The sequence below is a fragment of the Argiope bruennichi genome, chromosome 8, assembly GCF_947563725.1.
Source record: "Argiope bruennichi chromosome 8, qqArgBrue1.1, whole genome shotgun sequence".
NCBI classification, from domain to species: Eukaryota; Metazoa; Arthropoda; class Arachnida; order Araneae; family Araneidae; genus Argiope; species Argiope bruennichi.
The window spans coordinates 52387894-52404217 of NC_079158.1; the positions used below are offsets into that span (position 1 = coordinate 52387894).

General features: G+C 28.4%; 1 protein-coding gene across 1 annotated transcript; it reads left to right on the plus strand.

Annotated features, from left to right (window-relative positions):
- Positions 1-6232: 6232 nt before the first annotated feature.
- LOC129980567 (procathepsin L-like) lies at positions 6233-15664 on the plus strand. The gene is made up of 9 exons (XM_056090922.1): positions 6233-6381; positions 8416-8518; positions 9597-9746; positions 10807-10959; positions 11891-12014; positions 13037-13137; positions 13510-13670; positions 14655-14765; positions 15405-15664. Exons 2-9 carry the CDS (start codon positions 8423-8425, stop codon positions 15502-15504), a joined length of 996 nt encoding a protein of 331 aa, XP_055946897.1. The 5' UTR covers positions 6233-6381; positions 8416-8422; the 3' UTR covers positions 15505-15664.
- Positions 15665-16324: the final 660 nt, after the last annotated feature.

The following is a 16324-nucleotide window of genomic DNA, read 5'->3' on the forward strand; positions in this document are numbered from 1 at the left end:
TTAAGAATATTTTATAATCGGATTTTGATAAGCTGAGTACTTTTAACCTATTTAATCCTAGAATGAAGTGATCCAGTCTTTAGATTCCAAAATCATGCTTTCTTACTTTAAAGTCGAATGCGATTGAGAAGGAAGAAAGTTGCTGCATTATTTGAAGCAGCATTGCATCTTCATTGCCTCCAGTAGCTGATTCGGAGCCTCCACCTTGGAAAATATACCGCCTTAATTGGTAACTTTCGCCAGTAAATCTTTGAGGTTTATCGCCACAACTTGAATACCATCAAGGAAAGAGTCGACGTAAAAAAAATCCTCTAGGAGACAGTAGTACTGAAAAAAAAAAACAATTTACATTAATCATTACGAACGAAGAATGTTCCACATACTTAATCACTAATTTTCAAAATAATTAACAAAATATTAAACAAATGTCATGTATAAAAAAAATGAAGTCTAGTACTAGCAATAAATGTAGCTGCGCAAAATGTAAAAATAATTTGCATGAAAAGAATAAATATCAACATTTTAATCCAAGGTGAAGCGAAATTTTTTGCTCATGAACTCTTAAATTACTCACTTATAATTCATTGATGAGTAAAACATTCATTGATAAAGTGAGGCCTGTCTAAAATACCAAAGTAAGCGGAGAAGGTTATGGGTTCTATCCTCTAATAACATTAAAAAGTATTTTCATCAAGTCAGTATTGTCATGATAGTACAAGCATGTATGGAAATACAGAAAGATAAACAATGGCATTCTTTTGTTGAATTGGGACCGGCACTTATTACAGCATTTAAAAAGAAGTGTTCGTTTAATTAAAAGTACTATTTTCTAATTTATTTAAATATTACACATTTATCCTCATTTTTAATTTAAAAATTATCTTTATCTCTGTACTCATTTTATGTTCTCATTTTCTTAACTCAAACTTTATATAAAACGAGCATTTAATGTGGTCCCCGTAAACTCCGAAGTAACCGAATTTCACTCTAAAACATTTCCCAAAATATATTGTTTAAATAGAGATGTTAAAAATAACGGAAGATATTTTACATTTAAAAAAATCGCTTTATTGAAAAATATTATTCCAGATCTATTGGAAACCAGATACTTAATTAAATTTTGAATAATATTTCGGTGAAAGTTTTTCAGGTTCATACTATGTTTGGCAATTCTATTTCCACTACGAATTTAAAACTTGTCTAATTTAATATGCCAATTTTTTTATACTTTATATAATAAAAATTGATATTAAATTAAGTTAAAATACAAGTCACTATGCTTTCCATTTTGTTCTTTTACAAAGCGAAAACGCAATCAAATATAATAAAAGTATCAAAATTGCAAACAAATTTTTCATAAAGCAAGGGATTTATATCCATTGGTTATTACTTGCAAAAATATTTGTAATAATAATTCTTCCCTGTATAATACTTATTTTTCCAAAAACTTTCATATATGTGAAATGCAGAAAGAAAAGAAAATGCAACGTCAAGCTATTGATGAATCCACATTTAGGATTTGTTAGAGTCCGTAAAAATATTTTTTGAGTTATGTTAGTGAACACGATAATTCAAGAATTCAGCAAGCTGGATTGATGAAAACTAGTACTTGTATTTTTAAATAAAATTGTAGTTTATCAAAAGTTATATGTCCGTTGATTACATAGAACTAGATAAGATCTATGAAATTTGGTGCATGTCTCTAGGACCCTTTTTCCCCCCTTCCAAAACCAGATAGTTTGAGTGATTTTTAATATTATATCTATACACGTAATTTGTATATAGATATATTAGCATAAACTTACAGTTTGTATATAAATACTAATAGATAAATACTCAAATAATAATGCATTTAAGTGCGAATTCTAGGAATTTGATATCTCACGAATGAGAAACTTTTAAGATTAATTTTAAAGAAATTTTAAGCAAAATTGAAAAAAAAGAACACAAAATTTAATGCTTTGTAAATACAAAGTTAAAGAGAACAAGAACAAGATTAAATTATTTTAAGTACTGCAAATATATATTTATATTACTTCCTCTTCTTGAAAATTTCAGAAACACTAGACAGTTGTCTATTTGCTTATTAGATAATCTGACCCTGCATCGACAGCATTACTATCCATACCTAATTGCTTGGAAATATAGACAATTTTATCCATTACCCAAGAAGGAACTGAATATGCTTTAAGATCTATTTCGATTCCTAATTGTAATATTGAGAAAAGCTTGAGGGAAGTGAGAAATTGTGTTAATTTTAAACTCAAGTAGGCAGCAGCATTGATATATAAATAACAAAAACCCGTTTAGTTTTCTAAAACATTCAATTCAAAATGCAACAGATTATTGAAGATAAAATTTTTCGATAGAAAGAATTTTACTATCAACATATTTCAATCAATAAAATAAAATTATATTCACCAAATTTATACAAGCAAAACACCTTACCATTTTAGAAACTTTTTTATAAATTCAGAAGCTCAGTTTTTATCTTCATAAAATAACGAATATCTTAACTTTAAACACAATCAAAATGCAATGAGAAATTCAATTTATCATTCATTAAGAAACGGCAAAAAAAAAAAGCCAGCTTCCTCGTGAAATGATAACTGCATTTTGAAATTCGCAATTAGATTCTGAAAAGTTAAATCCAGTTAGTCGAAAAAGACAAGATTAAGCCATTCACAGTTCTCTTCTTCCAAAATTTAAACAAGGTAATCGCTCAGAAGGCATGGGGATTAAAAAAAAACTTATACGGTTTGTCATGTGGATTTGAACCCATAAGAAGCCTGTACTAACATACTGAAAGATGTTAGGTGATTCAACACATGAAAAGTAACTTAAAGGACGATTTTTAATAATATCTCAATGTTACATTTTTAATAAAAGTCTACTATCTCTCAAAAAGAACTTGGATAAAGAAGGAGAAGTTAATTGGTTAACTTATTCGAAGACAGTGGCGGCATGGTGGTAAAGTGCGGATTTCAATACCTGATGATTCAAAGTCCAAAACCCGATTCTTTTAAGGACCACGGTGGCATTGTGGTAAAGTGTCAGTCAGTTTCAGTACCGGAGGATTCAAGGTCCAAAACCCGATTACTTTAAAGACCATGGTGGCATTGTGGTAAAGTGTCAGTTTCAGTACCGGAGGATTCAAGGTCCAAAACCCGATTCCTTTAAAGACCATGGTGGCACTGTGGTAAAGTGTCAGTTTCAGTACCGGAGGATTCAAGGTTCAAACCCCGATTCCTTTAAAGACCATGGTGGCATTGTGGTAAAGTGTCAGTTTCAGTACCGGAGGACTCAAGATCCAAACCCCGATTCCTTTAAAGACCATGGTGGCATTGTGGTAAAGTGTCAGTTTCAGTACTGGAGGATTCAAGGTCCAAAAACCAATTTCTTCAAAGACACACGTGTATGTAGGATTGGTAAAAAATTAAATATTGCGTCGGGGGTGGAACTCACTGATGCCGAGCGGAAGCATCGGGAACATTGTCCTTGTCCTCTCTCTTCTGTCCAAAATGGCTAGGGTCGCCTTAGGAGAAATGGGACCAAACTAGAAACAATCTTAGACAACGTTTTTTCATTTTAAAAATTTATGTATTTTCAATTAACAAAAAACCAGTGAGAGTATTCTTTTTTCGACTTTCTGGTATAGTTACGTAAAATGACGTTATATGCTCCATAGCAATCCATGTATGCAGTTTGAATTTTTTTTTTTTCTTTTTATTATTGGAAGCAAAATTTGATCCAAATTAAAATTTAGTGGAAAAAAATACATATAAAAAGCTTTGTTTATCTAAGATGTTAAGTTTTTCAGCTATTGTTTTCACATAAGCTTTTACAAACAGATTTACAGACAATTAATCCTCTGATGGATTTGATTCAAAATAGGATCGAGTTCTACAATTTTGATGCTAAATTTAATATTTCCAGCTTTCTTCGTTTTTGAACAAACAAGTCAACACGCATGTAAACAGACAGACAAATTTGGTTCAAAGTTTGATTTAAATCTGTAGTTTGGATACTATGATCAGGGATCAAGTTTCATCCACTATATATAATTTATATTGTTAAGCCGATATAGCTCCCCAAAAAATTCTGATTGATTAAGATCTTCATCAAACTTATGAGGTCGAATTTATTAACAATTGCAATATTTTTCTATCACATCTTCCCTAATAATAAATTAGGATGGCCTACAGGACATATTATTAGACTTAAAGGTAAAAAAAAGAAATAACTTAATTATTTAGTTCAGTTATATTAACGTCCCGTTTTAAAGCAACGCTAGGGCTATTTTGGGACGGACATCGTAATTTTGAACCGTGGTCGGATGACGAGCACTACACCGGAGTTGGCACCGCCTCTCCACACCAGCGGGAGGACGTTTGGCCCTGACGGATTTAACATGTCCCCCTTACACGGCGGTTCTTCGGTGGAATCGGGTCTCGAACCTGAAACCCTATGGCTCACGAGCCGAGACCTTACCACTGGGCCACTGCTGCCCCATTGTTTAGTTATATCTTCGAAGGTAGAAATGTACACTCAGAAGTGAATTTTGGAAATTCTCATTAAAATTTTCATGAATCAAAACTTCAGCATAATTTTAATGTTTTCCCAATATAATCACTGAAAATATTACAACGCAAAAAGGATTTTTACGCCTCCTTTACAAAGATATTATATTGGTCGAGTAATTTTTTTTTGTGTTTATTTTTAGTTAAACTCTTAAAAACTTTTTTAAATTTGTTTTTCAACAATATATGGTATTAAATGAAACTCAAATCGTTCCCTTTTAGTTATAAATTATTTCATCCTGGACCTTTCTTCCAATGTTGACAATGAATTTATAAAGATAGTCAGAAAAGTAATTTTTCATAAATTTTTCCTGCTCATTTTCCCTTTATTTTTTTCTATTTTACTCCCTTTAATTTCAAGTATAATTCATGTATGTATGTCTTCGTCCTGACTAGCAACTCTCACAAATATGAGCCTTAGTTTTGGTACTTGATTCTCTAGTAAGCATCTGGACTTTCGCCCTCATTGAGGAAATAGCATACCCATCTTAAAGGCAGAAAAAGTCACCAGAAAAGTATAAAAAACTAAATTATCAATAAAAATTCATGAAAATTTGTAATTCATATTTTTTATGGAAATCATTATACAGTAACTATTCTTTAAGCCACAATATTCCTGATAATGTATGTATAGTTTAGCTTTATTGGTGTCTCGTTTTTAAGCAACACTAGGGTTATTTTGTGACGGACCTCGTAATTTTAAACCGAGGTCAGATGACGATGACGACACCTAAGCTGACACCCACTCGGCAAACTTTCACACCACACCAGCGGGAGGATATTTGTCCCCGAAGAATTTGACGTGCACCAGTTCCGCTTACATCATGGTTCTTTAGTAGAATCGGGTCTCGAGCTTAAAACCTCGCGTTCCGAAGCCCAAACCTTACCATCAGGCCACCGCGGCTCTACCTGAGAATGCATATATTATAGTTCTGTAACTAAAATACTTTTTATGAGAAGAAAAAAATATTCGGCTATTTATTGAAAATATTTCAAACGCATATCAATTTTTTAATTCAAATTATTTTTTTAAATCTAGATGGTTTGTGTTTGCATTAATTCATAATTCAATTGTGAATTAAAAACAGAGAATATTTCTGTCAATTATAATTAATAAATTAGTATTTTTGAAAAATGCAAAGCGATTTCATTAGTTTACTGTACTTTTATAGTTTACCTAAAATATTTCGAGTGCACTTTTTTTTTTCTGAAATTATTCTTCAGATGCTTTAAATTTGAAAAATAGTTTTTAGGAATAAAAGTTCAACAACAAAGAATATTTTAAAAGGCAAAAACTTCTTCAAATTGACGGCGGTAGAAAATCACATTCCTCTTCTTGTTCGAAAGGAAATTATTTTAATTTTATTATCTTGCCACTTTTGCATTATCATTTTCTATTTTGAGAATTTTATCGTTAGTATGGTTATCTAAGTCATCTATACCAATGATCATTAAATTTAGACAAACAATTACAAACGTGATATGTGACCAAAAATTGTCGGCTGATATTGATAACCTGAAGTCATGGACCCAACTTTATCTAGTTTATTTATTTGTTTATATTAAACGATGACTATTATGAACTCTTTAAAAGTGAATGTTTTGAGCCTTGTGATATTAATCGTGACAGTTTATTTTCATCACAATGATTCGCCAATTGAATGATAATATTTAATATCAGATGACTTTCCAAGCTCCAATATCAGAATCATTAAAATATATATAAACTGAGTTCTTTGATCAAAATTCATCCTCCAGTTTCCTGAGCGACCTTTTGAAAGTATTAGGAGCAATTTTACAGGTAAGATTTTTCTATTTATTTTCTAATTGTCCTTCAATCTATTCCTATTTTTAAGCCATCTACTTTTCTTCATTCTATAAGAAAAATAATTATTTTTTAAAATATGTATCAGCTTTTAAGTTTTTGATATAGATATTGCATAATTAACATAACATGAAATGTAAGGAGGAAATTATGTTTCTTTGAATAATTTTGCTTTCATTTTTATCATACTTTCTTAATTTTTATATTATTAATTTCCAAAAGTTTAAGCTAGGCCATTCTTATCCAAATTTACACCTTTGATTTCTATATTATATGCTTTATTGCAACCAATTTAGAGTAGCTTGCAATAAATGTGTATAGAAAGTGTGAACAAATAATTTGATAATAAATTTTGAAATAATATTTTATTAGAATACATAAATAAATAAATCTTTAATCACAAAATTTAAATTTTATTACTAAAAAACTTTAATGCATTGTTTAATGCTCGTATCTATTTTAATATTCTTCTCATTTATTTCCAAAGAATATTAAACAGTAAAAAATAATAATTTAAGTTTGCATCACTAGCATCTATTCCGATTTTTCAATAATATTGAAACCCATAATTATTAATTGTAAATAAAACCCATAATTTATTTCCAAAGAATTATCAACAGTAAAAAACAATCATTTATGTTTGCATCACTATCATCTATTCCGATTTTTCAATTAATATTGAAACCCATAATTATTAAATGCTATCATCATTTACTTATAATATTATCAAGAATATAAGCATTACATTTTTTGATCGCTTAGTTGTTAAATTATTCTAAACTTTGACTAAAAGTGGAACATTATAAATATACTTCACTGGTAAGAGTTTGCTTATTATTATTCAGTTATTATAAAAATAAATAAAACAGATAAAGATTTACGTATGACTTCAGGTTATGAAAATTAACCTTAAGTTACTTGTTACTTGTTCCATCAGCCGGTCATTATTCAAGATACTTTTCTTTATTATTTCAGTATTTCAGCTTGATTTTGTTTTGTTTTGTTTTTAACTGTTTTTTTAAAATCAAACGATGTTATGTTATGGTCCACAAATATATCACTACCATTTATACTTATTCCGATTAATTTTGAATTTTATGATAATTATTCAGCAGCATTATGTGCTTAAAAAATAAAAATAAAAAACAATTTAATCAAATATTTAATAAAATAATTTGGTAAAGCAATTGTTATTTTTAAATAAAGAATTTTAATTAGTTAAGTTCAAAATTTTAAAATTATTTTTATTCCATTTTCTTTAAATTAATTCATGTAATTCCGCAGAATATTTTAAACAAAAAAAGCATAATGGACGATTAAATATGAAGAAAATAAAAATGGCTACCACAATTTTTTAAACATCAAAATTGTAAAAATAGTGTTAAATCTAAATGCATTTAGATTAGTAAAATTAGGAAAGCAGAAATTTATTATTTATTTTTCATACTGGAAATTCTTATTGGTATTTGATACTTTTCATTAAAATAATAAAAGTAGAATAATTAAGTAGTATTTAGGTAAAACGGTAACATTTGAATAAGAGAAATCACTCAAAGATAACATTTTATTTTTATATGCTTATTTTCTTCTTAATATTATATAAACATATGATAAGGTAAGTAGAATTCCCAAACTGATTATTTCCTTAGCAACTGGTTAATAATTAGTAGTTAATCAATAAATTTCACAAATATTTTATTTATCTGTGCTTTCTATAATTATCTTTATATTTCATTTTATTTAAATGCTAAAGCTAAGGATTCTGAGCTTCTATTTATTTTGAAATATCTTTTATTTCTTTAATACCAGCATAATACTTTTTCACATTAAGTTAAAATATAATTATTTGTAATAGGGTAAAAGATTTCCAAGCAACAACTCTAAACGAAACGAAACTTTTGAGACATAAAAAAATAATTCCTTTCTATAAAGAAATCATTATAAACATCATTATAAACCATTCATTATAAACATTCATCATGATTAACATAATTAATTTGATTTACACAGATAAATAATGAAGTTTCTAGCTGTCTTCGCCCTTTTTGTTGTGGTAGCATCCAGACATCTTCAATTTTATCCAGAGCTTAATGAGCACTGGGAAAATTTCAAGGTAAGAATAACTGAATTTCTTAATATGGTTAGATTTACAAATAAGCAACTGAGAGTAACTTTCCCCTGGATAATTTAATCCAATATTAGAATATCAATTTTATTCACTTATATTAAAGTCTCGCTATAAAAGAAACACTAGGGCTATTTTTGAACGGATCTCGTAATTTTGAACCGCGATCAGATGATGAAGACGGCATCTGAGTTGGCACACCCCTTTCCAAGCCTCCGCAATACACCATCAGGAGGGCGTTGACCCCGAGAGTGCACCAAGCAAACTTACACGCCGTTTCTTCGGTAGAATCGGATCTCGAACTTGAAATCTTCGGTTCCGAAGCCTTACCACCAGTCCAACGCGGCCCATCAATCATAAAATTTTATAAAAAGTGCTGTGATGGGGAACATTCGAGATAAGAAAATTCAAATATCTTCGCAAAGTATCGAAACAAAAACTTGCATTCGGAAATAACTTTACGATTCAGATAAATAAGTTTTAATAATTGAAAATGATCTTGTTTTTACTAGGTAATTACCATATTAAGATATCATTTATGAAATTTATATGAAGAATAATTCTAACTTAGTTTCGTTGGCAAAAATCCCTGGATTGAAATCACCGGAATCGGCAGAGGATTCTGAAAAAGGGTTTTCTCCTTTTACAGTGACATTGTTTTATCTAAGTCATTTCTGTTTTATTTTGTGTTTCAGATGTTTTGTAGTAATGATTTCTACAATTATGGTTACAAGAAGACAAATTTTATTCCTGCTCTAAATACAATTTTTTTTCTTCTCGGTGATACTAATTTGATGATGCATTAATATTTATTTCTTATAAATTTTCATTTTTTCCTCTTATGTTCACGCGACTTACAATCAAGTAATGATATTTTTTTTATATATAAGTGAACATAATATTTGAAAAGAACGTGCAACATATTTTCCAGAATAGTAATTCACTTCCAAAGCAATTCTTTGTAATGAATTTATTTATTAATTTTTAATGAAGCTGAAGTATAATAAGAACTTGATATCTATGTATTAAATTTTAAGAATTCTAATATTTGCACTATTATTTACAGAAAGTATTCGGCAAAGTCTATGATGAAAGGGAAGAAATTCACAGACGTATGATTTGGGAGCAAAGAGTGGCTGACGTCATCCAACATAACCTCCGTTACGATCTCGGATTACACTCTTACAGAAAGGGCATCAACGAATATTCTGATTTGGTGAGTCTTTACTTTAATTTCTAATAATAATTTCAAAGATTAAGGCAGATTTTCGATAAAATATTTTTATCATTATGGACTTTGTTTTATTATTAATGATTTTTTTTCCTGATTACAAACAATTAAACTAAAGGGAGAATTTTTATAGAAAAATGATAAATTTCATAAAATATACCGTATTTAATATGGCAAGATCCCTAAATTATTAAAGTTCTATTTAATAATTAAACAATATTGATACAGACTTTTAAAATGTAGATTTTTGCTTTAAAAAAAACCAGGGAAAACTTCCATTCAAATGCTCTTGAAGCCGTCAATTCTTGTCGTTACTTAATATCCTTATATTCCTCGCCATTCATGATGTATTTGGTGATTAAAGGGACAGAAATCAAAACGTAGAAAGTGATTAATGCTATTAGTACTAATTACTTAATGCTAGAATATTAACTATTTAACGCCAGAATATTAAGTACTTAATTCTAGAATATTAATTACTTAACTCCGGAATACTAATTACTTAATGCTAGAGTATTAATTACTTAATGCTATTAGTACTAATTACCTAACGCTAGAGTACTAATTACTTAATGATAGAGTATTAATTATTTAATTCTAGAGTGCAAATTACTTAACATTAGAGTACTAATTACTTAAAGCTAGAGTGCTAATTACTTAATGATAGAGTATTAATTATTTAATGCTAGAGTACTAATTACTTAACGCTAGAGTAAAAATTACTTAATTCTAGAGTACAAATTACTTGATGCTGCAGAAGCCCCTACTAATAAGTAATGCAGTATTTGAAACAATTCTAAGAAAAAGGTGGAAGAAAACTAACTAGAAAATATGAAAAATGCCTACACAGAATATGAGAGTCAAGCTTTTCGATGCCCAAACAATTTACAGTTGCAAATAAATCAATAATGTAACTCAAACATAAACAATAGTTTAAAAAATACATGAAAAAATAATTACTTGTAGTTTTATGATGAGCAATAATTAAGCTTTCAGTAATTAACATAATTAAATTCCTCCTTTAAAAAAATTCTTGTCTTTTTAGGAACATAATGAATTTGTAAGAACATTCAATGGCTTCCGCCGTCATCTTGGTCAGAAAAGCAACGGAACCTCTTGGGTTCCTGTATTCAATGTCCAGATTCCAGACCAGGTCGACTGGAGAACCAAAGGACTCGTAACACCCGTTAAAAATCAGGTAATTATTGAACATTTCGCAGTTAAATATTTTATGTTTGAGAAATTATATAATTTCTAAAAGTGTCGCAGTTACGTGTTTTACTATTGAAAAAAATTCTGTTATGATAATTAAATAGCTGAAATATTCATTATTTTTATTAATCAGGAAGCAAAAAGTAGCATTAGCTTAATCATTTTATAACTATTTAAAAATATCTTCATTTTACTGATTGGATAGTAACATGGAATTATCACTTTTGTAATAGCTTTTAATTGTTTTAACTTCTAAAAAAATAAAAACTATTTTTTAAAGAAAATTATTTTATTCAGATTTATAATGCTCTTATAAAAGTAGTAACATCATTTTAACTCTGGATATTTTTTAAGCAATGTAATTATTTGTATTTAACAGCAGATAAAGCATTTATAATTTTGTCTTTGTGTTTAATAAAGAGAAAACAGAGATTTTTTAAAAATAATTTATGCCATTAAAGAATTTTTTCAGATAATATTACAGAAAACAGTTAAAAAATCAATTTTTGATTAACAATGAAGGATATATATGATGAATTGCTATATTTGATATAGATGTATGATGAATATAGGATATATGATGAAGAGATATATCTGAGATAGAATGAAATCCATTGATGCCACTGACATGCAAAAACACAATGAACAATGACATATATCAAACTGTTGTATTGTTGAGACGTCAATTCCTCCTGCAACAGCAATAACAGATTCCAAAATCAAATTGGCGTGACAGCTTTAACATATTCCGCATAAACGTGATTTGACTTTATTAATTTTTATATTTAACTGCGAATACTTCAAAAAGAAATAAGATTCTTTTTTTCATAGCCATCCCAAATTTCAAAAAAAGAAATTTCGCAATGCAATTTCTTTAAAAATGCCAAAATTTTAATTATTCCATTTTTTATTTTCAGCAACAATGTGGTTCTTGCTGGGCTTTCTCTACTACTGGTTCTCTGGAAGGCCAGCACAAAAAGAAGACTGGCAAATTGGTTTCTCTCAGTGAGCAAAATCTGGTTGACTGTTCTGGACCAGAGGGTAATTTTTTTTTCTGACTAAATTAAATATTTACAATATTAGAAAAGTCAAATTATGAGCAAAATCCAACAAGCTGAGACCATATTATGTCAGGCATTTTGCATTTGCAAAAATAAATTTACAGATTAGTAACTTTATTATTATTATTTTTTTTTTTTTTTGCTACACATTAAATTGGTTTACTATTTAGAAAATTTAGAATTTCAAAATAAGTAATTTGTTCTTCAAGAAAAATGCAATTTATAGTGTAATTGATACGCTACTTAATATAAAATAATTTAATATTAACAAGCTGAAAGATTCCATAGATGCTTAAAAAGATTTTTTCTCTTTCATTCAAATGCTAATTGTTAGAATAGCTGTAAATATGAATATGTTTATGGAATAAAGTAGAGGGATATTTCAATCGTGAAGATATAATTTAGATATTAGATCGAAAACTGAGCGAATTGTATTTGACTTTGAAAACTGAATTTAGAGTATAAGTATCATTTTTCAGTTGAATAATTAAAAGCATTAATGCACTAGAATAAGTATTAACATACACATAATAGATCGGCTACTACATAAAGTAATACTTGCATAATACGGTTTATTTTAAGTAGATATATTACAATTTGCTTCATAGAACGACTCCATACATTAAATGGAGCTATTGCTCTTGGTTTGTCTCAATCCCTGTAGAACTAATCGAAAATTTTCAGCAGAATTTAGTTTCAAATTTATTTTTATGTAGAACGTTTTCAAACATGTTTTACTGTGAAAACAATATTTTTTTATATTAAAAACTGCTTGATTAGTCATAGACATATTGAATTGAAATTTTTTTAAAGAATAAGTTTAGGACTAGTTGTTTGACGCCGTAGAGTTAAAAACATGTTTTTGCTCCATTAAAATGCATTATATCAAATCTGAAAATATAGAATACAGTTTCATAAAATATGTAAAATACAATATTTAACAGATTTAAAATAGTTACTTATATAGACCCTAATTAAAAATAATACCTGTATTTATTTCAGGCAACCAAGGATGTGAAGGAGGTTTGATGGACCAGGCTTTCCAATACATCAAGGACAACAAGGGCATTGACACTGAAGACTCCTACCCATACACCGCTGAAGTATGTCTTATTTTTGTGTGTGTGTGTGTGTGTGTGTCTCTATTGATTATTTCTTAAATTAATGATTTTAAAAACAGAAATGAAAATAATCAAAATGAATTGAAACAAAAGTAAATTTATTTATGCAAGGAATTTTTTAAGTATGCTGTTAGAAAGCTTAGAAATAAGCATATCAACCTGAAATTTGATTTATTTTTAATAAATACACTTAAGTAAACTCATTTTTTAAAAATTATAGAAAATTCATATTAAGCATTAATATCAATCATTTTAATAAGCAATAAACACCAAATCTGCCCAAAATAAATAAATAAAAAATTTAAATATTTATTTTTTGAGTGTGTTTTATTTATTAAACACCAATTTTTGCAGGATGGAACTTGTCACTTCAAAAAATCCTCCGTTGGAGCAACCGTCACTGGATACGGTGACATTCCAAGTGAAGATGAGGAAGCCCTTAAGCAAGCAGTTGCCACCATTGGACCCATTTCAGTTGCCATCGATGCCAGTCAGGGCAGTTTCCAAACCTATCAGTAAGTCATTTAGTTATTCCTTTTTCTTAACTTTTTATTATTTAGTATTTAATTTCTCTTAATAACTAAATAATTTTAAGTTCCATTAATTTTTAATATGTAAACGCCATTATTAACAAATAAGAGAAATACTACGGTGAAATAAACCATTTCAAATGAAATCTGCACATACGCATTATGCAATGAATTTCATATCCTATAATTATATTCAAATAGAGCAGACGATATTTGCCTGTTCAACAAAATTTCAAGAATTATAAGAAAAGTTCTAATAGTATTTTACTTTTCTTATCATCTTATCTTATTTCTGCTTAACTAATAAATTGTTAACAATTTTTCTTTCTTTTATATCCACTTGTATTATAAATTTACGATTCATTTTTACAATATTAATTTGCCATTGATAGTTATGATAAGTTTCAAAATCAATTTTGTGGTCCGCGGTGCCTGGTGGTAAGGTCTCGGCTTGTGAGCAGCAGGGTTTCAGGTTCGAGACCCGATTCCACCCAAGAACCGTCCTGCAAGGGGGTCTGTTGCACGCTAAATTCGTCATGCCAAACGTCCTCCCGCTGGTGTGGTGTGGAGAGGGAGGTGCCAGCTCAGGTGTCGTCCTCGTCATCTGACCGTGGTTCAAAATTACGAGGTCCGTCCCAAAATAGTCCTAGTGTTGCTTTACAACGGGACGTTAATATAACTAAAATAAACTTCAAAATCAATTTGACATAGCGTTTAAATGATTTAAAATTAATATTTTTCCTACAAAAAAAATTTTTTTTTTTTTTTTTTTGCTGCCATGAAATAGTGATTATGAGATAAAATATTTCCAAAAATCATTTAAAATATCCTTGTATATGAAATTAATATTTTAAGAACTTTTAGAAGGTATTTCATCTTTCTAGAAACTTTGCATTTTTTAGCATTAATATATAAAACATTTAGCTTTTTGTTCTATAATTTTTATTAATTTGTATTTGCTTCTTATAGAGATGGTATCTATGACGAACCCCAGTGCAGCTCTGATTTGTTGGATCACGGCGTTCTGGCTGTAGGCTACGGTACAGAAGATGGATCTGATTACTGGCTTGTTAAGAACAGGTAAGAATATAAATTAGATAATTATGTGTTACAATGATTAATAATAAAACATTTTATAAAATGAAAGAAAGTTGAAAATGAAATCTGAAAGTATAATGCCTCATTTATGCAAATAAGTTTTAAGAAAGTAAAAGTTATTTATTAGTATTTTGTAAACTATTATTATTACTATTTTTCAATATAGAAAATGCTATTAAGGCGAAATAAAATAATAATTACTACATGTATGAAAAATCTAAATATTTATTTTAAATGAAAAATTATTTATTAAACATTTATTGGCAAATAAAATTTCTTAGCAAAAACGCTTTTCTTATTGAAATAAAATATTTATATAGAGATAATCTTAGATTATTAAAAATTAATAGAAAAAAGCAAAAAAAGACTAATTTTATATAAATCAGCATCAAAAAATGTATGCTTAATATAATGGTTTAATGTTTTTGTTTTTTTAAAAATGAAATGAATGTGAAGCATTGCTTCAAATTTGGAGACATCGATTGCTTGCAAATATAAATAATCACATATTATTAAAGTTAAATTAATGATTGGAAGTTTCTTTTATTTTCAAATGATGTTAGTAAATAATTTTTTTGAGAACAATTATTTATACTACATTAATTCTATTTTTTTTTTCAGCTGGGGCACAACCTGGGGTATCAAAGGTTACATCAAGATGTCCCGAAACAAGAACAACCAGTGCGGCATCGCTACCCAAGCCAGTTATCCATTAGTTTAAAAAACGACGACTACCTTGACATTTTTAAAAACTTAATTCATAAATGTTTTAGTATTATTATATGCACAACGGCAGAAATATTTTGCATATTTTGTAAAAATTATTTTATTGTAATTTTCAAATGTGAAGAATAATTTTAATAAATATTTTATATATGTGATGACTACTGATTTCTAGTATACAAAAAATCTTTCTTCTATTTCATGATTTTTTTATCATTATGAAATAATAAGAAATTCAATTGAGAAAAAGGAGCAAGAAATAAGAACTGTGAACTGTCTTTTTGTCACCATTTAAAGTGATGATGAAACTAAGGTATCAAAAAATGTTTTTCTACCGGCTTAAATCAATCTGTTTTTTATATGTAAAAAAGTATTATTAAATTGTAAAATCCTAATTTTATTTTGGGCAATTAAATTCAATTTATTGCATTAATTGCTAGTTGCCTCTGGAGACCAGTTGGTTCTCCAAGATTAATAGTTTCTATACAATTCAGTTATTTCGCGTCGCTTGCCTTTAACAGCTTTCTCAGTAAAGCATTAATTTTGGCAGCCATGTGGTATTTACTATTTCAAAACGATTGTATATTTCTGTTCATTGTGCGACGTACTCCCATAACTTTATCATTTAACCTAAATTTGAACATTAATTTAAAAAGAAAGGGGTTAAACTGACAATACATACACTTTTTTGCCGTGACTATTTAAAAATGGATGCACTTCAAAAAATATTCATATTTGTTTGCTTGTGAAGTTATATCCAATTTGCAACTATAATAAAGTTACAAAAAGTTTAAACAAGGATTCTTTTGAATATTTGT

Bases quoted from the DNA above. Each gene is read 5' to 3' on its own strand.
- LOC129980567 (XM_056090922.1), top strand. From the start codon at position 8,423: ATGAAGTTTCTAGCTGTCTTCGCCCTTTTTGTTGTGGTAGCATCCAGA. The intron at 8,519-9,596 runs GTAAGAATAACT...TATTATTTACAG, and splicing joins AGCACTGGGAAAATTTCAAG to AAAGTATTCGGCAAAGTCTA. The intron at 14,766-15,404 runs GTAAGAATATAA...TTTTTTTTTCAG, and splicing joins TACTGGCTTGTTAAGAACAG to CTGGGGCACAACCTGGGGTA.